This window comes from Scleropages formosus, chromosome 1 (assembly GCF_900964775.1).
Source record: "Scleropages formosus chromosome 1, fSclFor1.1, whole genome shotgun sequence".
NCBI lineage: Eukaryota > Metazoa > Chordata > Actinopteri > Osteoglossiformes > Osteoglossidae > Scleropages > Scleropages formosus.
The window spans coordinates 41,562,817-41,587,152 of record NC_041806.1 but is presented as its reverse complement, the minus strand read 5'-3'; the positions used below and the strand labels follow the sequence as shown (position 1 = coordinate 41,587,152).

The following is a 24,336-nucleotide window of genomic DNA, read 5'->3' as shown; positions in this document are numbered from 1 at the left end:
GATGGAATAGATGTAAAAAAAATCTGAAATAACTAACCATTTGGAAACTACAGTAGTTAACGGTTATCACCGTTTTCTAGCAACAAACTCTCAGTTTACCAATATTCAGAAACATAAGGATGTGCCATTCAGAGTTCCCAGATCAGGATATGAAAACACTAAGTGAAATTACGTTTCAATTCATTAATTTAATTTAAGCTTCTCAACAAAGCAATATAAAATTAAGCCCTTTACACTAAGTCTACCCATTTATGCAGCTGGATAACTTCTAGAGCAATTGAGGGTAAGCACTTTCTTAAAGGGTATTACAGCAAGAGGTGGGATTTGAAATTTCAAGCGAAAAGCAGCAGTACTACTTACCACTGATCTACCAAATGCAGTCAGACTAAAAACACTCCTGTAGATAAACCTCTGAAAGGTATCAGTTCCTAGTACAGCTACAGACTGCATCCTCCAACACAGCTTTAATGCAATCTTTGTTAAATTCCATTTATGTTGCTGGAGCGAATCATTAATCCTGTTTCCTGCATCAATGGCATAGAGTGTGTTATCCCTTGTGCGAACTGGGAGACAGCTGCAGGATTGCAAGCCGTTTTCAGAATGTTTGTTAAGCCGCAGTGCAGAAAAAGGCAAAGGACAACCTCCACCTACACACTGGCATGGTTGGTGAGACCTCTTTCTGGCTGGAGAAAGAATTCTTGTTGAATGACCCATACTCTAAGTCGTCATCCCTACGTGTGCAACTGGGGTAATGATTCTTCCCTAATTCCCTTCAATACAATAAGCTCCTGAAATTTCTCATAATATCAATATCAACCCAGTGATAAAGTAAAAACCAGTGACAGTATGAATTCTATCATTCAGAGCATGAATAATAGCCCTGGAGCTTGAACAATAGAAACACAGGGGTAAAAAGATAGATGAGCCAACTGGAGAGGCCAGCTCTGCCACAACACCCTCTCCTGCAAGTACAGCTTTCACACCTATTTGTGTGTGACCACAAGACATGGGCCTCCCAGGTTTTCTACTTATCAGACCCACTCCATCTCACTGTCACCTGCACTACCTGCTGAAGAATGGCGACAGTAAGAAAGAGCTACATTGCTTCCCGCCACTCCATCACAAGGGGTTAACAAAAAGTAAATGTTCATATAAATCACTGACAAAAGGGGCACCAAAAATAAAACCTGCCTGACAGGCTCACCCTTACCCCTGTCAGAGAAATATGTCTGCAAAAAAGGGCTTTGGGGAAGGAGCTTCATTTTAAAACCTATTCTTCTTATCCTTCTAAGAGTGAAAATATGTGAATATTTTAAAAATCCAAATGGCTCTGATAAAACATTTTCTAAAGAGATTCACAGCAGTCAAAACTATGCCACTTGTTATTTTTACAAATGATAACATTACTTTAAGAATATATTGATAGGTTTAAGAGAGATACCATATTCAAACTATTTTATGTACAATAACCCACCCCACTGAGAAAAAAGTGACTTGCACATTCTACATGCAAGAATAATGGTTACAGGTACACCACTGCTAAATACAATCAGTAGAATGAGCTTAATGGAAATTGTTACTTGGAAGGAAGGCATTCTACTTCTACTGTTCATGGCAATAACAAAACACACAGCTTTGTGAGGAAGGTGAACATACCCATGGAGTCACACTGAAAACATGTTGGATTTTTTATAACTCAGGAGATTGGAGATTGCTCCTGACCAGTGAATCGGACAAGTCCTTTGGATCGATCGTGTCGGCCAAGCGCGTAAACAGTGATGGATTGCACCTTGCCCTGTGCTAAACCCAAAAACTTTGGAAGAATGCAGAAGGACCCTAATGATGCTCCACCCTGATGTGAAACAAAGCCAACACTATTGAAAAAACAGAAACACTTAATATTGGACATTCCAAAGCTCTTCAAAATGCACAATGATCACTGAAAAAGCGAACTACACAGATCTGATTTAACTTTAGGAGCTTCGACATACTGTCTCATATTGCAGGGCTCATGCTCTCCAAAAGCACTTTCCCATAGATTCATTATCAATCACTACTTGTAAAGGTCAAGGTGATCTGGATCTGGCCCTGAAAGCATAAGGTGTGAGGCAGGGTACACCCTGGATGGGATCCTAAACAAATACAATGCACAATTACCAGTAAAAAGAAAAAAAAAAAAAAAAAAAAAGAAAGATGAAAGTTTTTACAACTATACATTTTTATGAGCACCAGAAAACAGAAAATGAACACTGGCAAAATTAAGTCACAATATTTAGGTCACTTCAACCTTGTCACGTTATAATTACTTATTTTAGAAAAAAAATCCTTGCTCAGTAACCTTGTAATATTTTGCTTATCTCTGACAATTTGAAAATAACTGGTATTTTCTTTTTTCGAGGTTATAATCCAGTTGCTGGTACTCTGACTGCTAGCTCCTGTTGCCCTCATGTTCATTAGTTCTCCACTCTGCCACCAGGAAAATATGAGTTTTTAAAATGTGGAACGATGCAAGTCACTGATAGGTTAGCATGACTTACTTTCCTCAATGAGTCACAATAAACAGGATGCACAGATACATACAGTTTCTCCAAGAGTTCAAAAAGACACAAAATGCTGCATGATACACAGGACATGGATCAAGGAAACCTGGGTGCTTGCTTTCAAGCCCTGGAACAACACAGCTGAAGGCTTTGGTGACTTTTTATGTAGACACATGGTGCCACATGAAGCAAAACCAGACTAAATTTTTACATTCACATGAATAAGGGAATAGAAGTGCATGCCAAATTATTTAAATTCCAAGATCAAGCCACTTATATTTGCCCACTGTAGAGGACATGTAATTTTAAGTGCATCTCCCAATTGCACATGATACAATTCTGAGACCTTATATGTACCTTATAGAAAACATTCCATACTTTTACATGATATCACATGTGTCTGGGTGGAATTTTTAAAACTTCCTAGAAGTACAAGACATGTACCCGGAGTTAGGAGATTATGAGAGGAAAGCAACTAGGACCAATATTACAGGCAAAATAAAACAGAACAATCTATTCACTGCCTAAAATATAATAAAACATGGTTTATTAGTAGATAACACTACTTTAATGGGGGTCATGTTTCCGAACCTGTAATGGGTTGCTGATGAAGCTTTGAGAAAGGTTCTTTACTTTGTAAAAGCAAAAATACATTTAAAATCGGTTACTTTGGTGAAAAGGAATATGTAAAGCTATGTGCAATAATAAGCATTACTTATTCAAATTAATTATGATAATGATTCCAATAATGAACGTTCACATTCAAAACAGGACGTTTGTAATCTACTGACACTGGAATTACAGTGACTAATACCCATTCTCCTTTCATGTTGCTTGTTCAGGTTGTGACCGACAACAGCCAGGGAGTAATGGGTTATTTACTACATCCACAAGGAGACAGAACACATCATTCCTGTACAGAGCTATAGTATCATTACTCACCATGTGTACCGGATGACTACTTCGGAAGGACAAACCATACTGTAATGCATATTTTATTAACAGAAATGCTCCTGTGTGGATGCTTTAATAATTTATGCAACTATATATTGAGTTGATTTTACTGAAGCGATTAAACTTTTAGCACTGTTAAACAGGCCTGTGATTTCTTTGAAGTGGTTCAGTTTGTTAATTTGTTTTTTCTTTTCACCATTCCAGCAAAGACTCTCTGTTCTGAACACAGCTATAAAATTCAAATCTCATGTGTATTTTGTGATTTGGGCAATGTGGTGGTGATAATTCTACAAACTACTGAAGAGAGCCCCTCAAGTCCATGTGAACTGCCCCCTACCCTTCTGCAGTCCTTGTACCTGCCTCAGATGATCCCCGAAGCGGTTAATCTCACAGAGTGCGTGGTGAACAAAGGAAGGCTTTAATGATGAGCTTCCACCCAGGAGGATCAGACAGTCAGCCAAAGTCTTCTGAACCTGAAACTGAACAGTAGCAAAGAGAGGGGGTATAAATGTAGGTTGTGCTGCATGCCTTTTACCTACCTTGGAAAGTCTGACGACATGAAATACCTTGCTGAGAGGCATTAAAGAACCAAGAACCAATGAGTTCACAGAGAAATTAACCTGCACCCAGGACAGGAACAGTCAAAGCTCAGAAACTCTGACCTGTTCCCTCGAGGTGGTGTTAATGGATGCAACCTGTCACATTTACTAAAAAAGGCCATAAACCTGCAGACCTATATATACACTCTATGATGGCAGAACTGAACATTTGTCAGTCACTTTTATCAAAAATAAAAATGAAACTCAAAGGGCTGGAGATCCCTGGAATGTCACCATTCAGCCTCCAATCTTTATGATCAGATTACCTTTTGCATTCAGTGCAGTGAAAAAAAAAACTTCCATCTCTACATCGTAAGCACTTCCCAAATTACACCCTTTATATCACATTAGTAAGACTACAAAACACAGGGTAGGCAAGCATAAATTCCCTTTTTATAATACACATAAACACCCACTTCACCCCAAGCAGCAGCACGCAATTTTTGAGACACCACAGAAAGGAGAAAGGCAAATGACTTGGAACAACACTAAAGGCCATAATATATTACAATAATAAAACAGGAAAAAACTGATCTCATTCTAGGTATAAAGGTCAATTTCTGACTACTGGTGAATGCTACTGAGTGATCAGTGCACTGCATTTACCTGCATATTACTCATCTGTGTCGAATAACCCTTTGCTACCTCTTGTACCGCAGAGCAACAGTGAAATCCATCATGTGATTGCCTGGAACAAACTGCTTTGGGCTTCCTACAGATGAAAGAGTCTAGTGAAATCTTTTATACACAGTGCAGATGTCCTCTGTACCTACTTTTATTGTCTAAGTTTTCCAAGGACTACTTAGGGAGGGAAGTTTTCAGACATTGTCCATGTGACCAGTTGATACTGAATAAACCATTTTTCACCTGAAAGCATTAAACAGGCAACAGAGCATTTCAATATGGCATAATACTTGAGCAGATTCTAAACAAAATGCTGCTCCACTAAGCAAAACAATGCCTCCCTGTTTTATCCAGTGTGAAGCTTGTATTTTGTTATTACATTAAGATGAAATTACAATGTTAATATTTATTTTATATTTTCAGGACTAAAATGACATTTCACAAGAACATAATATATAAGTAGATGGTAACCGTGAAACCAAATTAAATGGTGCATAAGCATGCTGAAAAAATGCAATTCATTTCTACACACTTCAAAAACAGAAATCAGGTCAAGTCAAATAGGAAATACTATTTTTAAAGTTACTGTACAACCACACCTTTGAGTAAAGTTTATGAGTTTATCAAAGAAAATAAATACATTTGAATGTGTAATGTAAAATTACTACTTTAACAAACTGTTTTATATGTACAGCATGGAAAATTGTATTTTTCACTTATCAACTAAGCTGCATCCATTACTGACCAAACCATTTTGTGTAACAAGTATCTCATGGATCTTATTTATATAGCTTTAATTTACAGCAGGACCAAGCCATAAGGAAATAAAACAGATGGCAAATATTCATTTGTATATCTATTGACGCATACAAAATAACAAAGGGGTGTGGTGGAGCAGTGGGTTTGACCAGGTCCTGCTCTCCAGTGGGTCTGGGGTTTGAGTCCCGCTTGGGGTGCCCTGCGATGGATTGGTTTGCCGTGACCCCACTTGGGACGAGCCGTTTCAGACCGTGTGTGTGTGTGTGTGTGTGTGTGTGTATGTGTGTGTGTGTGTGTGTGTGTGTGTGTGTGTGTGTGTACAAAATAACAATTCCCCTCCTCGTCTTAACCATAATACCAGTAAATAATTGTACTGAATCTATGTCTACACCATCACACCATCTGAAACTGCTTGTCCCATACAGGGTCACAGGGAGCTACAGCCTAACCCAGCAACACAGGGTGAAAGGCTGGAGGGGGAGGGGACACACTCAGGATGGGACACCAGTCCATCACAAGGTACCCCAAGCAGGACTCTGACTCCAACCCCAGACCCACCGGAAAGCAGGACCCAGTCCAACCCACTGCACCCCCCTGAATCTATGTCTATTCAAATACACACACATACACACACACACATTTTCAGAACTGCTTGTCCCACACACGGTCACGGGGAACCGGAGCCTAACCCAGCAACACAGGGCATAAGGCCGGAGAGGGAGGGGACACACCCAGGACGGGACGCCAGTCCGTCGCAAGGTACCCCAAGTGGGACTCAAACCCCAAACCCACCGGAGAGCAGGACCAGGACCAACCCACTGTGCCACCGCACCCCCTTCTCTATCCAAATATTTTTTTTATAAAATTTGTACAATGTGTCTTGTTAAAAGTATTAAATAGTATATTAACTGAATTCTAAGGTTTCTGAACTGCATAATTCTGTGATTAAAGTGATTTCTACAAAAATGACACTAGGTTTAAAAAAAAAAAAAAAACATGCATGTACGCACACACACACACACACACACACACATGCAAATGACCAGAAAATCTTAGCTCTTCCCAAAAGCCGTCACAAACTGAGTTCAAAATAAATCCAAACCAGAATTGTTTTTGTCATCTGCTACTCTGCACATTGATCATGCGGCACAGATGAGGGACTTAAGGGTGTACTGCGAGTATCACGCTGGAAACTAGCACATTAGTCGAGTCGTTGTCATCACCATCATTGATGCTGGTGATACTGATATGGAATGATGTTCCAAAGAGCGCCATATGGAAATCAAATGAGAGAGCCCCCCTTCTACCCTCCTTCTCATAAACTAGCAGCAACCCTGCTGGCCATTTCCATCAGTGTTCCTTCAATGCTTCTCTGCAACCCGCTAAAATGACATTACACCGTGATGAGCCACTCCCCCACAAGGCCAGAGTGATTTAACCAGAGGTCCTACTCTCAGGGCAGAAGAGCTGTCAGGCTCAACTCTTCCATTCCTCAACCTTGTGCCTGCAAGCTTAACCGAAACCAACCCTAAATGAGTTAACAGGCTCTGAGCTGACTGTTGCTGTCACCCCTTGATGCATCAATATTTTTTCCATTACACTGTTAGTGTACCCTCTCCGATATGATCCAATACCTGCGTGTCTGATGAAAGAGCAGCAAGCTGGTAACACAAATATAGTGTCTAAAAATAAAATCAAACTGCTGACAGAAACACAGTTGCACACACATACAGACATAAACTCAGTCTTACGCCTGCATCAGAGGTGGACACAATCTTGCTTTCTTCTCCCTCCTGTTTAGTGCTGAAGATGGGTCGACTAATAATTTGTACTCTGTTGAAAGTGTTAGGCATTCTATGCTTCAAAACATATAAACATGCCACTGCAGAAAATGTGCATCGTTTGAGCCTTGCATGACTTGTTTAGGCTAATAAGACATCACAGCTAGCTGAATTTCTTGGATTCAAATTAAAAGAAACAAATTTAATTAATATGCTCAGGAAAAAATATACTAGCCTCTTTCATGTTCTCTCAAACTCCCACCCACTGAGTACACGACAAATATCACTTGTTTTTGCAAAAAAAGGGTCCAGTTTTATGTACCACTAAATTGTTTCTGCAAAAAAGGAGTGAAATTCTCCTTCCCACTTCATGTTTCCTTGCATACAAAAATAAGGAGGTCTGTTTTCTGCTAAGAGGTTCTGACCTTCTCAAACTTTGTTTTGCACCTTTCACACAGTGTTGTTGTCTGGAGCCAGGACTGGTGAAAATAGAATGGGCCCAGATAGCACTTTCAAGACCTAAGTCAGAGGCAGGGTAAAGGGCTCCTCAATTGCATGATGTCAGTCTAATCCAGGATGGATTCTCTCCATCACCTCATGCAACTAGGCCGCATCAGCCTCACACTTGGGCTCAAGAAGAAGCCTAAAGTAACTGCACAGAGAAATGTCATCTAGGCTGAAGAGAAATAAAATATTTTACACACAGATACTGTATATATCACTGAAGCCTCTCAGCATATACAGCAGCTTGTCTGATTAATGAGGAGCAGCCTATGTAGCTTCTCTGCCACTGCTTATTATGAATAATATTACCTCTGAACATTGTTTTTGAATAAATTATTTGTTCCACCTTGGCTACTTCCTGGCTGAAAGTGCTGGGCAGAATAAGGTCTGATTTGTTTTTCTCATTTGCTACATCAAAATCATCAACATAACAGTTTATTCAGTTGTGCATTTTGTTTACTCTCTCAGTGACATGCACCAATTTTAAATTACATGTAGCTTCAAAATTGCCAGGTTGTGTCAGACATATTAAATGAGCTACCCTCCCAAAACACACTTTAACAGAATGATGTTTACAGTTTGGAAAAGCATGAATGGACCTAGAGCTGAACAGTAGCAGGGAGATGAAATCAGACTTACTATCAGAACACTGGAAGATTTAGATAAGAATATGAGCCTTACAAAGAACTGTTGCAACAGGTTCAACAAAAACATGGTAGATAAGACAAAGGTAGGGGTCATGTCCAGAGAGCGCAAACATTCACAAACTGGGACTTTGGGGCACAGTAGTTAAGCACAGTAAAGAACCTTCATTCATAAATAGATAGCTACTCCTTTCCTCTTTTTAGGCCAACTCACAGATCAAAACACCAAACAGGAAGCTACATAGTGCTGTCAGAACTGTCACATGAGTGACTGGTGAATTGAATTCTTGAATTGTTATTTTTTGCAGCACTTTAATTTTACTTGTTCCCAAAACTTTATTAATGTGGGATCCATCATACAGAATGGCCAAAGAATGCACTGTTAAATGGGTCTACAGAGGATCTAACACTGCTAATTCAAGTTCAAAACAGTTCTTGCAATCAGCCATGTACATGCATTTTACATACTTTGAAACGGTGAACAGAAAAAAAAGATGCCTAGAACACTTGCCAGAATTGTGGCAGATTATGGTTATAAGTACAAGAACCTGGATCTTGAAAAAACTAAAAAAGCTATGACACCTTCTTAGTGTAACTGTCGTGTTTCCAACTGGGAAGTGAGTCGTCAGACCCAAGTGCAGAGCCGAAGCATCCTAAATCGGGGGTAATCCAAAAGTTGTGGTCAGAAATACAGGCGTGGGTCACCGAGGAGCGATCGTCGTTAACAGGAGAATCCAAAACCGTAAGTCAAAGCACAAGCCGAAAGGCCGGGGACACGAGGAGGGAACTAGGGTTCAGGAAAAAGGGCGAGGAATGGGTACAAGGATGGGAAGGTCAGGAGAAGAACACAAGGTGTAGAGAGAAGCAAGCGAGCAGTAAGGCCGATTGAGGTTCCGCATCTGACTTCGCTCCACGCCTCCCTTTTATGATCTGTTCCCCTTATCCGCTGCAGGTGTTTCTTGTTGCGCCGAGGCGGAGGGCCTGACAGTAACTTTGCATGAATAAATTGGCTGTTGCTATGTAATTTTTTGCCTTTAAAACATTTTTATAGTCTATCACAGAAATCCTTAGGCATTTGCTGGTTGTTAAGGATATTTGTGCTTTTTGCTTAAACCCATTAATATTTAATCTGATCAAGTCTGATGACTTCATCTCGCAAAACGATACTTCTGCAAAGTAAAAGTATAATCATTTGCACTTTCTGATACGACTGCAAATCCAGTGCACCACAGCGATCTTTATGAATGGAATGAATAGAAGGCAAAACATTCTGCATTTTCACTTCTGAAACTTACCCATGAAGTCAATATTTACAGGGCATAGGAATTTATGTACAAAATACTATTTTTAGCTTTTCTGTTAAAGAGAAATGAAAGGTGTTAAAAAGCCAACAGCAACCAACCATACTAATCACCTTCTTATCAACTGTGGGGAAGTGTAGGCAAATTTGCTGTAAAACCACTAAATTAAAGCCCAATTAATAATTCACGCACTACAAACAGCCCAGGGGAATTTTAATTGATATCAAATGTTTCTGCATTTTTGCACAGAATGTGAACGCATGCAGATTACTGTCAATGTGATTTCATCTTGTGTCTTGTATCTTGCATTTTATCAACATTCCGCTGGCTGATATAATTCTTATACAGGTAAAGTCACACTGATTTTAAAGGTAACCCTAACCCTAAGGTAAAAGCAGCATCTGAGAATTGTCTATTACGTTCCTACATTAAACAAACAAAACAAAAAAATGCAGACATCCCCAGTGTGGTGAGGGAAGTCTAGAGCAAATTAAGAAATACTCTTAATGGCTAACCACCATATGCAATATCAGTGCTGCTTTCATTATTTGGAGAGCCATTGTTCACATTTCCTGCACCGAAAACAATTTGCCTTCTGACATGTAACCTATTCATTTTTGTTCAGCAGAGCCTTGGGAATTTGAACGTGATGGGCTGCTGTAGCCCTTGCTGACATAGAGTTGACTGCACAGTTGGATAAGCATAATGTGCAGGAACACTGGGGTACTGAGTTTTTCCAGCAATAGGCTATAAGGGCCAAAAAGAAGTGAGTGGGAAAGACAGTCATGTAGCAGAGCATCTCATGGAAGAGAAATCCCACACACGACAGCATGCACTAGTACACATCTACTTTATCTGTTACCTGCCTTGCCTCCTGCACTAATCTTAATTGGAAAACCTGCTCCTTGAGAAAGCAAAGAGTCACAAAGAGGAAAAAAGCTGATGTGCAGGGAATGGACAAAAGTTTCACCTCACAGAAATACTTAACTTAGATCTATACAGGTGGTCCCCGATTTACGATGGTTCGACTTGCGATTTTTTCGACTTTGTGATAGTGAGTTGGCAATATTCATAAGACATTCAAAACAAACAATACTTTGAATTTTGAATTTAGATTTTTTTCCCAGGCAAGCAATATAGCAATGTTGGGCAGCGACAGTGATCCACATCTCCCATTCTGTGATGCAGAGGTGTGTATTAGGTGTATTAAATGCAACTCACGATATTTTCAACATATGATGGGTTTCGGGGAATGTAACCCCATGGTAAATTGAAAACCACCTGTACATGAATGGAAAAGGCAGAAGTAAGATCACTGCCAACAAATTAAGGCATTTCAGATATTCAAGGTGATTCACACACACACACACAATCTGAACCGTTTGTCCCATAGGGGGTTGCGGGGAGCTGGAGCCTAACCCGGCAACACAGGGCATAGGGCTGGAGAGGGAGGGGACACACCCAGGATGGGATGCCAGCCCATCACAAAGCACCCCAAGCGGGACTCAAACCCCAGACCGAGTGGAGAGCAGGACAAGGTCCAACCCACTGCGCCACCGTACCCTCCCCCAAGGTTATACCTTAGTGTCAAATGAACACTTTAGCTACCTTGGGATCAGTAGTTCAGACTAAATTAATGAAGAAATGCTTGAGAAAAATTGAAAAAACCCACTCCATTTTAACAGCCAATTAAAGCTGAGCCCAGAAAAATCTGCACTTTGTATAGTATAAAGTGGATGACAGCCAAGCAGAACTTTTGAGAAGACATGTCCTTACCTGGTCGAGCTGCGAAAGTTTCAACAGCAGACCTGTGAGCTCTTTTAGGCAGTCCTCCACTCGTTCCACAAGCTTCCCGAAGGCTGGCCCACAGAAGGAGTCTACAGTTTGGGCAGTCACCTGTGCAGCTCTACGGAGCAAAGGGGTTGGGGGGAGCGTTCCGGGGTCTTTGAGGATTGCCATTAAGCAGGATATCAGCTGACAAACAGAATCTATCACCACGGAGCTATTTCTGTCAGAAGTGGCCAACCACTGAAAGCCCGCCAAGTTCTGTAGAAACTGTGTGTGAAGGAGTAGAGCCCTCTCACAATTGTCACTAGTGGCTGTGGGGATGAGTGGGAGAATGCCAGCAGAGAGGATAGGCTGGGACAAGCAGGGGCCCTGGCTGGGGGGTAGCTCCTCCATGTTGCTACCTGTCCCCAAGCCGGAGTCTCTCTCCAATGTTAGGGTGTTCTTCATGGAGTACTCACAATTGTTTGGCGGCTGGTCCAGGGTGAGGTTTCCTGTGTGGTTCACAAACCCCATCAGACATACTGCATAATCAGATTGGCTTTGTGTGGAACAACTGGCTCCGTTTTTGCATGATACACAATGGATAAAATTGTCATCCTCTCAACACGCAATTGAGCTGCATTAATAAGTCTAGTGCAAACATGTCAGAACCTCACATGGTAGCCTCTCCAATTCTCCTCCCTATAGAAAAATACTTATTCTAAACCATTACTTCATCTTTTATAAACCAACCACCTTGGTCACTGAACTCCATTGTATCTATTGTTTCTCCTCAGTCCAATTCACCTGAATAATTTTAATGTATTTATACATTTATTTTGCACATCAAAGAAAACTGTTCCCACGGCAACCCTTTGTGCCAGTGATGTTGAAACTCATTAATCCACCTCTCAGGGAGATTTCAATTCAACCCTCAGAAGAGAGAACGGCCAACAGGTTACCTTAGTCCTGTAATAATCTGTACTCAATTGTTGTTTTAGGGTAAATCAGAAAGTAGCCCATCTGACTGTCAACAGTAAGCATTCTAAAACAATTACAATGAGTGAACAGACAGAATATGCATCCACTCATTGAGTGTTGGCCATATTAATGAATATAAATTCTAATGCTGAATGACTGAATAACGCAGAGGCTACAATGTGCATGGGTACAAGCACACAAAATGGTCTTTGTATGTAAATTTGTACCCCCATGATGATGAATAACAAACGGTGCAGATGTAGCTTTAAGGTTTACAGAAATGCATGAGCCATCATAAAACAAGTTTAAAACACCTGTAAATGCATAAATATGAAGTTGTGTTAATAGTATATCGTGTAACTTGCCTATATAGAGGCCTCCAAGACAATTAATTTCTTTTTCCAACAGTTTAAATGTCTAAACAACACTTTCTGATCAGCAAACTCTAATGCAGCAAAACGGACAAATACAGTTCCAGTCAAAAGACAGAAATGCGCACCAGCTCCAGGGCCGCTGCTGCCAAGGTCCACCTGAACCTTGCTGAGGAGAAGCTCCTGTTGAAGCCACAGAACCTCTTTTTCTAGATTCTGAGCTTTGGCCTTCCATGTGTTATCTTCTGCAAGAAGCCTGCTGGCCAAGTACTCTGCCTGCTGCCTTCCAGTCCTCCCAACTGGCCTGGTTTTTATTAGAGCAACTGCCACTGCTAGCTTAGCAGTCTTCAGATACCAGTCTCCTGGATCATTTTCTGAAATGAGTTATCATAAAACCTACAATCAAATCAAGGAAAACCAATTCACAGTCCTAAACCTTTGTGCTATTTCAGTGTGTTCTGTCACTACTGTTTTATACAAGCTAAGTCAAAAAGTATCTGCAATAAAAAAACATATTTATCTACTCATACAATGTATACTGGTTTATATGGTGGTATGTGACAAATTGAATGTATTCAAGAATCACGTGAATGCATCCAAATCTCTCATTCTGTTCATGTAATGCACTTTTTGTATTGCTCTCTGACTTGTACATCACCTTGAAGAAAAGTATCTAATGAAGAAATAAATGTAAATTATGCTTTAACTTTATATAAAAATTATTGTGAATACTTTCTGACTTAATCTTATATTTGTGCAATCTATCTATCTATTGCAGTGAAGGTAATACCATTAGGTGTGGAAGGAGATATGTTTTAACATGTTTTAACGTCGTAACTGGTTATTTTTATGAAGCAATTTAGGTTACATATGTTGTTGACAAAACAATTTGGCCCTTCTAAGTATAGAAGTGACTCATAAAACATCTTGCAGTTTGCCTGTACTGGTGGTCTCTGATTTACGATGGCTCGACTTACGATTTTTTCGACTTTACGATGGTGAGTTGGCGACAGACATTCAGCAGAAACCGTACTTTGAAGTTTAAATTTTGATTTTTTTTTTTTCCCGGGTAAGTGATATGCGGTACAATACTCTCTTGCAGATCACTGTTGCTGCCTAGCATTGCATCTCCCAGTCTGCCACACCGGTGTGTTTTGTGCATCCAATGCCACAGAAACGCCCATCTCTGCCTCCTGCTACTGGTTTGAAGAGGAAGTGGAGGGCAATTACTCTTGAGGAGAAACTCAAGATAACTGCCCAGCACGAAGGCTGCAAGCCCATAATGGCCATCGTACATATGCTAGACTATAATGTTTGGTAGGTCAGGTGTATTAAATGCATTTCGACTTACAATATTTTCGACTTATGATGGGCTTCGCGGAACGTAACCCCATCGTAAATCAGGGACCACCTGTATTTAAAACATGTACATTCTCACTCACAAACCTCGTCACTATGACTGTACTCATTCAGATATCAAACAAATATGACAGATCATGTGTGAACCATTTATAAACACAACACATTAACAGTGTTTAAGATTTTTGTGTTGTCATTGAGGGAGCGTGGTGGTGCAGTGGGTTGGACCGGGTCCTGCTCTCCAGTGTGTCTGGGGTTCAAGTCCTGCTTGGGGTGCCTTGCGACGGACCGGTGTCCCGTCCTGAGTGTGTCCCCTTCCCCTTCAGTCTTGCGCCCTGTGTTGCTGGGTTAGGCTCCGGCTCCCCGCGACCCCGTATGGGACAAGCGGTGTGTGTGTTGTCATTGAACCAAATGAGTTTTTTACATTCACTTGGTCAGTTTATCAGGTGACACGTTACTGGCCAATGACCTGAAAACACTTTGAAATCAAAGATTACTCTCCTGCTGTCAGTGCCTTCACTCTGATCAACCAAAATCTATGTCCTGAAAAGCATGAGCACGATGAACACACCTTGAACAAGGACTACGGTACTGCAGAGATTATAGACATGGACCTCTAACCTGAAGGTTGCCGGTTTAAGCCCCCGCTACTACTGTACTGGTCCTTAATGGAAGTGATTAAACCAAAGAATGATACAAATACTATATAAAATACCCAGCTGGACAATTGGTCAGGTAATGCATGCCACTTTTGATAAAAATGAAGCAAAAATTTAAGAATCGCAGCAAGGTGAACAAATTACAAAATGTTGAGCGGAAGTTGAGAACCATTATTAACAACAGGCCTCTTTGCTTTGCAATTTTGACCCGTTAAAAAGATAAAGTTCACTGTAAGTGAGCCAACAAGAGTTTTTACACATACAAGAGCGAAACTAGAGAGGAATGAATCTGAGGGGATTATTTTTTTCTGTCAAACTCTAGTATATCGCACAGTTAGCTTAGCCGAACGCTGCGTAGCTAAGTCAAGGATCGAATGCGAACGTCTGCTGGGAGTGAGCGTCACTGGACAATAGGGACCGTAAATTAGCTGCATGTAGGTCTTTATCTTGCCAGCTACCTAAATGTTGTTCTTCTTGTTCGTACTTAGTCATGTCTTCAGCTTACAGATCTGGTCGGCTGACTGATACTCTGACAAACCGGGACACATTACTTTCGAAGCTGCACCTGCTTCCCTCTCCTTTCTTCCAGTTTCGCGCCATCGCCGTTCACACAGACCCGGGTAGTGGGTGAAAACGGAAGCCAAAACTTCATACAGATATATATAATATCATGTAAAATCCCTAATGGCTAGCTATACCGTGTACCAACTTCTATGGACAGCCTTACAACCTTTGCGCGACATTGGGAAGCCACGCCCAGCTGTCCCATACCGGTTTCAAACACCACTTTTTTTTTTTTTTTTTAACCACCACTTTTACCGTCTTCACGAGAGAGCCGGAACTCAGATTGACCAAGAGAAAGGAAATGACGTTATAACAGACCGAGTAACACGGCCCGTATAAAACGAAGTGGCCGATTCAAAATTGCCAGCAGTGGTAACGGTGCGGGGAATTTATCAGACAGTAAATTTATATTTTCGCAACGTGAATGTTTTCAGTCAATCCTCTGCCTGGTTTTAATTTAGGAAGGACATTGAACACTATGATTTTATGTGTACTATATTTCTTTTATGGACTGTAACCGAATTGGGCCAGTGACACCACACGAAGAATTGCAAATCAGTGCGCGACAGAGCGCATTACGTTTTCACACTGTAATAGATAGATAGATAGATAGATAGATAGATGTCCCGAAGGAAACTGCACGAGGCTACAGAGTTGACAAAACATAATGGAATAAACACTGGAGAATTACTGCTGTAGTTAATTTGAAATGTCCGCATGAAGAATTGGGTTGTCTATTTATTCATTATTCAGTATTTTTGTGTGCACACCCATATCCTCACTAAGAAACTAAAAAAAGAAGAATACATGCAAAAAAAAAAAAAAAAACACTACCAGTTCTCCTACCTCCCTGGATCTTCCCGCTTTGTTTTGTTAGATTTTAATTAGAATTGTAAAAAAAAAACAAAAAACAAAAGACAAATTCCATTCTAAGGTCATCGACGGTTTAGATCCGAAACTTTGCACTGCATTTACGCTCGATAAAAAGCCAGCACTGAGCTACGCAGCGCTTTTGAGTGACAAAGAATTTGGCTCCCTCCGTGAAACGTGCAGTTTTCTCCACTAAAATTCTCCTGTAGTGCCGTATTCACACAGTCAACGATGAGAACACATAAATAGACGCATTGTGCTGTGAGAAAAAATGCATCGGAGGCTGGCAAATATTAGTGTGAATTTATTCCTGAGTGATTTACTCAGAATATTGCATGCCATGGATAACTTTTGGTCCGAACCGATACTGTTTTAGGATGACTGTCAAAGGCAAGATGAAAAAACAATTTGTATTTCTTATGTGTTTTTCTCTTTTCTACCTCTCTGCAGTGTGTCATACTATATTTTAAATTGCACCACATTCTCTGCATGCAATATACATGAAAGTGTTTCAGCCGAAAAGAAAAATAAATTCATCCTGCTTGTATGCTATTGTTTTTATTTATTGTAATTCTCCGATATAATAGGGCATTAGGCTGTGCTTTTTTTTGTGCTGGAGAGGTCCATTTGTCAAGGAAAACGTGTTAAAGCCACGAAGACTCATTTTCTGTATTTTTCAGCCCATTTATAACCACTGACCTTCATAAATACATGCTTGATGTAAGCTCCTCGTACGTTTTGTTTACCCTCCTGTGATTTCATGAGATTTCTCAACAGAAGAATAATACCAAGGCCACAAGACAAGACCATACCTGGGGAGATGAGTGCCGTGAACTTATTCATCTTGCATCTTGTCTTACACCTCAAAAGCTCTGCCAACAAAGACTTCATTACTTTTCCAAGGATGGATGATTGTTAGTGAAAGGACCAAAAGGCAGCACCTGGCGATATTGATCCAGGTGACGCAATCGCAACAACTTTCCCCTCACCTTCAGTTGTGGTTACACAATTCAGAGTGATAAAATCTGAAGCAACACAAAGAGAACATGTTGAATCAAAGTAATTTGAAAAAAAAAAACAGTCCCACTGGCACAAATCTGGTGCATCTTTGAGTTGTTGCTGTTTTGCCATATCAGGTGAATCAGAACCTGTTTATTAAAGAAAAGTATGTCAGTTTATTAGAAATAATATGTTTGCAATCTATGTATTCATATCCATTTTTTACACTTTATTTTTGGTTATGCTGTTGACTAGTAGAAGGAAAGTGATCAAAATATCATCCTGGTCATGTATAAAGTAGGACTGTTGCATTTGTGCAAATGACAAACAAATGAAAAAACAAACTGAAAACAGCATACATGTAAACAGTCATTCTGACAATCAGAATGGACCCAAGCCCTGAACCAGATCACAAAGCAACGAGAAACAAGAAAGAAAAGCATGTCTTATATTTTAAAAGCCCACACTGGCACAGAAATATTCTGAAAGGAACATAATGCTCGCTACAGTATATTACCTTCATTACTTTATTTGCATTCTTGGGATCTCTTGAAATATCAGACACTCGATATCGGTAATACCTTATCCAGTGTAGGGTTGGAGCACTTTGGATCCTATCCTGGAAAGACAGGGCACTATGCCAGGCAAGGTATGGCTCAGATGGGAAATCAGCTCATTGCAAGGCAGCCACACACACAGAATCAAGTGCATATTTGGCAATTTTGGGACACCAGTTCACCTGAAATTTGCCTTTGGACTGTGGGAGGAAACTGGAATGCCTGGAGGGACCCTACCTGGACACAGGGAGAACATGCAAACAAACACCATACAGACTCAGCAAGGATGAAACCAACATCAGACTGCACAGTCCTGGCACTGAGAGGTACTTGGATTATCTGCTGTGTCATTGTCCCCCTCTTCAAATGCGGAACATGAATTGTTTGTAACTACATTATTTTACTAATTTTGAGTGACATTTATCAGCTGTTTTCTAGTAACTAACAGTATAACAATGCTGGCATTTTGAGTTCTAATCATAAGTGTTCATAGTCCAGCTGGTTTTGCTTGTGTTTATGTTAACTGTGTTTTATTACACCACAATTATTTTACCTGCTATCACAATTGTTTATATGGGATTGGAGTCATTTACTGGTGAAGTTCTCCACAGTATGTCTCACTTGATGGAGGCTCAGTAAGAACATGGATGTCAAGACACATTTTAGTATTCGAGGTGCATACATACATACATGTTGTCTGAAACCGCTTGTCCTGAGTAGGGTCGCAGTGAATCGGAGCCTAACCGGGCAACACAGGGTGCAAGGAAACACCCCGGACGGGATGCCAGTCCACCGCAAGGCACCCCAAGCAGGACTTGAACCTTAGACCCATCAGAAAGCAGGACCCAGCCAAGCCTGCTGTGCCACCATGCCCCTCAGTCTAGGTGCATAAATAACCCAAAATAACAAAATGGATAGCTATAAACTAGTTTGTGTGTTCCTGTGCAGATTACTGATTATGGAAACAGCAGATTTCCCAGTCCACAGAAAGTCACTGAAGCAGTGCTTACTTTTCTGAGTAAATTCTACAGTTCTTGAGTTTTCAGTTATCTTTCATGGCCTTTGGCAATTACAAGCAATAACATAGTTGATTGCTTCATTGGATAGATATTGAAAGATGTGAAGAACATATTTTCCTAATTTTTCACTTCTATTTAGGAATTTAAAATTCTTCCAGTGATATAGATTCATTAGCTGTCACCTTTAATTTTCTTCATTTTATAAGATTATGCTTCTTGAGAGATTAAATATTAACAATGTCTTAGCTGGATTTCAAGCTTGCTGATTACAAATTCTTTATGAATACTACAACCAATAAAGTGCCCATGTCTTTTTCAGACTTTCTCAAAATTAGTTTCTGCTTCATGTGGGGACCAGCTACAGGAGGCTGCCTTTGGTCCCAAGAGGAGTAGTGAACTGGGAAGAGTAGGAACAGAGGAAGAGTAAACTAGAAGTATTTTTTTCACCACTGCCCCTCTGTGAATGCTGAATATTAAAAGCAAATAAAACTGACTGCAAGTATTCTTCAATGAGTGGCATGTCAGAGTACATTTGTACAGAGTATTTGTTTGAACAGGGATCTGTTGCTGAGCAACAGAAAATGTTTGTGAAGGTATTTCTACACAAAAGGCTTTGGGCCTATTCTTATTTTAAGTCAATGAATTTTGTTAATTTCCTTTTCATACGTTCACTTATCATTACGGTGGCCTTAGAGCACTTGAAGTCTATTGGGAGTCTTAATACTAGAAAGATGTATGTATGTATGTATGTATGTGCCATCAAGTCAATCCTGACTCACAGCAATCATTTCAAGATAAATTTACATTAATCACTCAGATTTTAAGATAGTTCAGCTGTGCAGTTATTGTGGAGTTTTATATCATTTATTACAAACATCGTATATGACTAACGTCATTTTCATGCAAGAAGGGTTCCAGAGGTGACAAATGGGGCAGCACAGTGGCACAGCGAGTAGCACTTCTGGTTCACAGTGCCTGGGTGGTGCGTGAGGGCATGGATTTGATCCCCGCTCAGCCTGTGTGGAGTTTGTATGTTCTTCCCATGTCTGTGCTGGTTTCCTCCGGGTGCTCTGGTTTCCTCCCACAGTCCAAAGACATGCTGTTCACATTCACCCACAGTGTGTGAGTGACAGAGAGAGTGTGTTCCACTGACGTATGGATGAGTGACCTCCCCTGTAAGTAGTGTATCTAGCAGTGTAAGTCACCTTGGTGAATAAGGTGTGTGGGCTGATAACACTATAGAGTTCATTGGAAGTCACTTTGGAGAAAAGTGTCTGGTAAATAAATAAATGTAAATGTATGTAAATGTAATTGAGACATGGATTTGGTGGTCCTGCTGGACTGGGATAGGAGCTGTCCAGGGTACTGATATCCTTTCTACAGCATACAGCATACAAACTAACTGAAACGCTCGTATCGGGAGAAACAAATTGTTGAACTACAAAAGGATCTGATCAATACAATAAAATCCCATAACACTGAGTATATGGATTTTTCAAACACTTAAATATTGTTATCAGCTTGTGCTTAAAGTGCTGAAAATATCCCAGGGGCATTATGACCTGGTGGAGGGCATTCCTATCATTGCTTGGGGAACGAAAGAGAGGGAGAGAAAGAAAACAGGGACGAAAAGATAGATAGAAAGAACGACAGTGAAACAGTGGGGAAAAGAGAGAGAGATAGAAAGTGCACAAAAGACAGGGAATGTGAAAGCATTGAAAAACAGTGAAAACAAGAAAGACAGAGGAAAGAGATTTTGAGAGAGAAACAGAGAAAGAGCATGAGACTGAGAAAAAGAAAGACAGAATGAGAAAGGGGGTACGGTGACTAGCATACAAAGAGCGAAAGAAAGACAGAGGGTAGAAAGCGAAAAGGACAGAGAGAGAGAGACAGCAGGACAGCGATACAGAGAGTGTGAAACAGCCCATTCTCCCTCCACCTCTGGCTCTATAAAGCTCTCTCTCCTCTCTTTTCCTCCCTCTCTCTCTCTCTCTCTCTCTCTCTCTCTCACACACACACACACGCACACACACCCTCCAGTTCAACTCACTGCACTTCGATCTGCAGGACTGTCACCTCCAGCCATGGACTGACATGTTTCTGTGGAGGAAGAACTCCAAAAACTGGGACAAATAAGCATCTTTCTACTTTTTTTTTTTCTTTATTTTTTATTTACTGCCGTTCTTCAATTTAGAAAACGAACAAGCAAACGAAAAAAAAAAAAAAAAAAAAAGAAACAAAACCAAAAGCAAGCGTTCGAGCTGTATTAGTGTCAGGATTTTGAATGGAACGCGCCGGTGGATCTATAATTCCTTGCTGCTTTCTTTTACGCGCTCCGTGATAAATGATCGATCAGTGAGCGCTGATCCAGAGCCAGGGGCTGTAGCCTGTGCGAACCGCGGGAAACTCAAGCGGCTGCAGACCCCCGTTTCCGATGTCTCAGCCCACTTCACGGGAGCCTGCTGCGGACGCGTTCCTTTTTCTCGCGTTCATTTCCTCTAATTGGCGGTAAAACCGCAGGTGACATGGAGGAAAGAGCCCCTTTGCCTTTCCGTTGAACCCGCGGCCGCACCTTCTCTGCGGGATGGAGCGTCCCGCTCCCTTCAGACCCACTCCTGCCGTGTTCGGGGGGCTGCCGGACGCGTCCGCGAACGACACGCCCGCCAACTACACGTCCGAGCCGGAGGACAGGTCCGCGAGCCTCGCCCTGCAGGCCGGCTTGGGCGCCACCCTGTCCGCCATCACCTTGGCCACGACGCTGTCCAACGCCTTCGTGATCGCCACCATCTACCGCTCCAGGAAGCTGCACACTCCCGCCAACTTCCTCATCGCCTCGCTGGCCGTCACCGACCTGCTCGTGTCCGTGCTGGTGATGCCCATCAGCGTGCTGTACACGGTGAGCCAGACGTGGACCCTGGGTCAGGTCGTGTGCGACATCTGGCTGTCCTCCGACATCACGTGCTGCACCGCGTCCATCCTGCACCTGTGCGTGATCGCGCTCGACCGCTACTGGGCCATCACGGACGCGATCGAGTACTCGAAGAAGCGCACGCCCGCCCGGGCGGCCGGCATGATCTGCACCGCGTGGGTCATCGCCATCTCCATCTCGCTGCCGCCGTTCTTCTGGCGCCAGGTGAAGGCGGAGGAGGTGACCACGTGCAACGTGAACTCGGACCACATCTTCTACACCATCTACTCCACGTTCGGCGCGTTCTACATACCCACGCTGCTGCTGCTCGTCCTGTACGGGAGGATCTACGTGGAGGCGCGCAAACGGATCCTAAAGCAGCCCCAGAAGAAGAAGAGGAAGAAGAAGAAGAAGGCGGGGAAGAGACTCACCTCGGCGCACCTCATCACGGACTCGCCGGGCTCCGCCGCCTCCAGCGCTTCGCTCAGCTGCGGGGCGCACGAGGGCGGCGCGTGCGACGCGGGCGCGAGCCAGGTGAAGGTGACAGTGTCGGACTCGCTGCTGGAAAAAAAGAGGATCTCTGCCGCCAGGGAGAGGAGGGCCACCAAAACTCTGGGGGTCATTCTGGGCGCCTACATCGTGTGCTGGCTGCCGTTTTTCATCTACACCCTGCTCACGGCGCTGTGCGAGAGCTGCGCGCAGAACCCGGAGCTGTTCGACGTCTTCACGTGGCTCGGGTACCTTAATTCCTTGATCAACCCCATCATTTACACCATGTCCAACGAGGACTTCAAAAAGGCTTTCCATAAACTTGTGCGTTTCAGGTGCTGCGCTTCTTGAGACCGCAAGCTCGATCGTAAACTCACTGCGTTGTGAAAATCATGAAACGGAATTAAAGTGTCGATTTCGCATAACTGATGCACAACTACCTGAAAGCAATTATTAAGCTCCAGCTCTGAGACGTACTAGGCACGGCGCTGTGGACGCAACGGAGATGTTCATTAAAACTGCTGGGGAAAAAAAAAAAAAAATGATACGGTGGATCTGAAATATCTTTAATACACGCAAGCCCATGTCGGCATAAAAAAAAAGGTTTGTGTTTGATCTCTGAAACACAATGAAACAACTAGTACACGCAATTATGTTATGCAATGTTCACGAACCAGTGAAAAAGGCACAGACGTGTTAGGCACAGACTGCAATACTGAGAGTGTGTGACCCTGACTCCGTCATCTAACCGCAGCACATGGACTTTTACCTCGACTGTACTCCCTGGAAATCAATGTGAGTAACTGGTCATTTAAGTGCAGTTTGACTCGGTAACTGACCAGTAAGCACTGTCATCACGGACCAAGCTAGCAACAGGTGGCATATATATTGTAAATTCTGGTCGCGCCACGATCTGAGATGTTGGTTCGAATCCCTCTCCTGCTGAAGTACCCTTGATGATTCAAGGTACGTATTCTGAATGGGTACAGTAAGGAAACCCTGCTGTATAAATGGGTAAATCACCGTTGCTTGTCTGAGATTGTAAGTCACCTTGAACAAAGGAGTCGGTTAATAAAGATTCATAATAAGGTCGGTAGCTTCAGTTTTAATGACAAAACGGAGCGTTAACTATTATCACAAAGTAGGGCTTCTTTGTGTTATATCCCCCGCCCCCGCCCCCCCCATCAGTAGCATTAAAGGTGTTAGACACGTTTCAGTTATTTTTGGACGATAACAGTCGAATTTAAAATAATCCCGCGGTGATACAGTAAAAAAAAAAAAAAGAAAAAAAAAGACGTCTTGATCTTCTACACCTCAAAACCCTGATTTGCCTGGATTTTTCGTTAATTTACAAATTCGTTTCATTTAGCCTTTCCCCTTGCATGCACTCGTCTATTCAAGAGGGAAAAAACGCAGTCCTTAACCCTAGTGTAAGCGCACATTTCATGGACATTTATTTATAATAAACAACTACTTCAAGAAATAGTCATATTCTGTAAGGATGGAAAAACAGACTTCTTTGAAATCCAAGCAGAACTGTTAGGCTGACTTTTAGCCTACTCTTGTTCCTTGCAAAATTATTTTGAAAATACTGCCTTCTTTAGTTGCAGTTGTGTTTGTGTGAAACTAATTCTGCAGCCGGTCTGTGAAAAAGTTTGATAAAATCGATGATGACATGTGAATAAATGAACGAAAATGGAAATGTATTCCATATCAAATGGATACTGTCGCACATAATTTTTGAGGAAAGAGTAAATATTAATATCTCTCCCTATTTGGGGAATTTAGTGAATGGTTTTTTTTTTGGTCCGCAAAATGACAAATGTTTGTCGACTTTCATTTACTGTGACACACACTGAAGTATTTGCAGACTTATACATTTATTTTCCAATTGTTCTGTGAAGGGATTTTATACTGAGCTTTTCGAGAAAGACAGAAATGAGAGAGAAAAGAAAAACTTCTTTAAAATTAACATAAAAATGTGGATGAGGCTGTTCTGATCTGTGAGCTGCCCTACAGCCTAGACTTCTCTATGGATTTCAACTTCTTGAAATGAGTCATTGCAGAATGCTGTTTATGATTTTCCA

At 41.6% G+C, this 24,336-nt stretch overlaps 2 protein-coding genes across 2 annotated transcripts in view; one reads left to right on the top strand and one right to left on the bottom strand.

The window, feature by feature from the left end:
• The window catches only part of mei4 (meiosis-specific, MEI4 homolog (S. cerevisiae)), a 30,970-nt gene extending 15,635 nt beyond the window's left edge, over positions 1 to 15,335 (bottom strand). Inside the window, exons 1-4 of the mRNA XM_018743548.2 lie at positions 15,302 to 15,335; positions 12,954 to 13,199; positions 11,483 to 11,985; positions 3,851 to 3,973 (exon numbers count right to left, since the gene is read on the bottom strand). Coding sequence (XP_018599064.2) covers positions 3,851 to 3,973; positions 11,483 to 11,985; positions 12,954 to 13,199; positions 15,302 to 15,335 — 906 coding nt within the window. The remainder of the gene's footprint in view (positions 1 to 3,850; positions 3,974 to 11,482; positions 11,986 to 12,953; positions 13,200 to 15,301) is intronic.
• A 5,794-nt stretch (positions 15,336 to 21,129) lies between these two features.
• Positions 21,130 to 22,996, top strand: LOC108929184 (5-hydroxytryptamine receptor 1B-like). Its single transcript, XM_029256023.1, has one exon. It carries the CDS (start codon positions 21,437 to 21,439, stop codon positions 22,598 to 22,600), a length of 1,164 nt encoding a protein of 387 aa, XP_029111856.1. The 5' UTR covers positions 21,130 to 21,436; the 3' UTR covers positions 22,601 to 22,996.
• The last annotated feature ends 1,340 nt before the right edge of the window (positions 22,997 to 24,336 follow it).

Bases quoted from the DNA above. Each gene is read 5' to 3' on its own strand.
- LOC108929184 (XM_029256023.1), top strand. From the start codon at position 21,437: ATGGAGCGTCCCGCTCCCTTCAGACCCACTCCTGCCGTGTTCGGGGGG.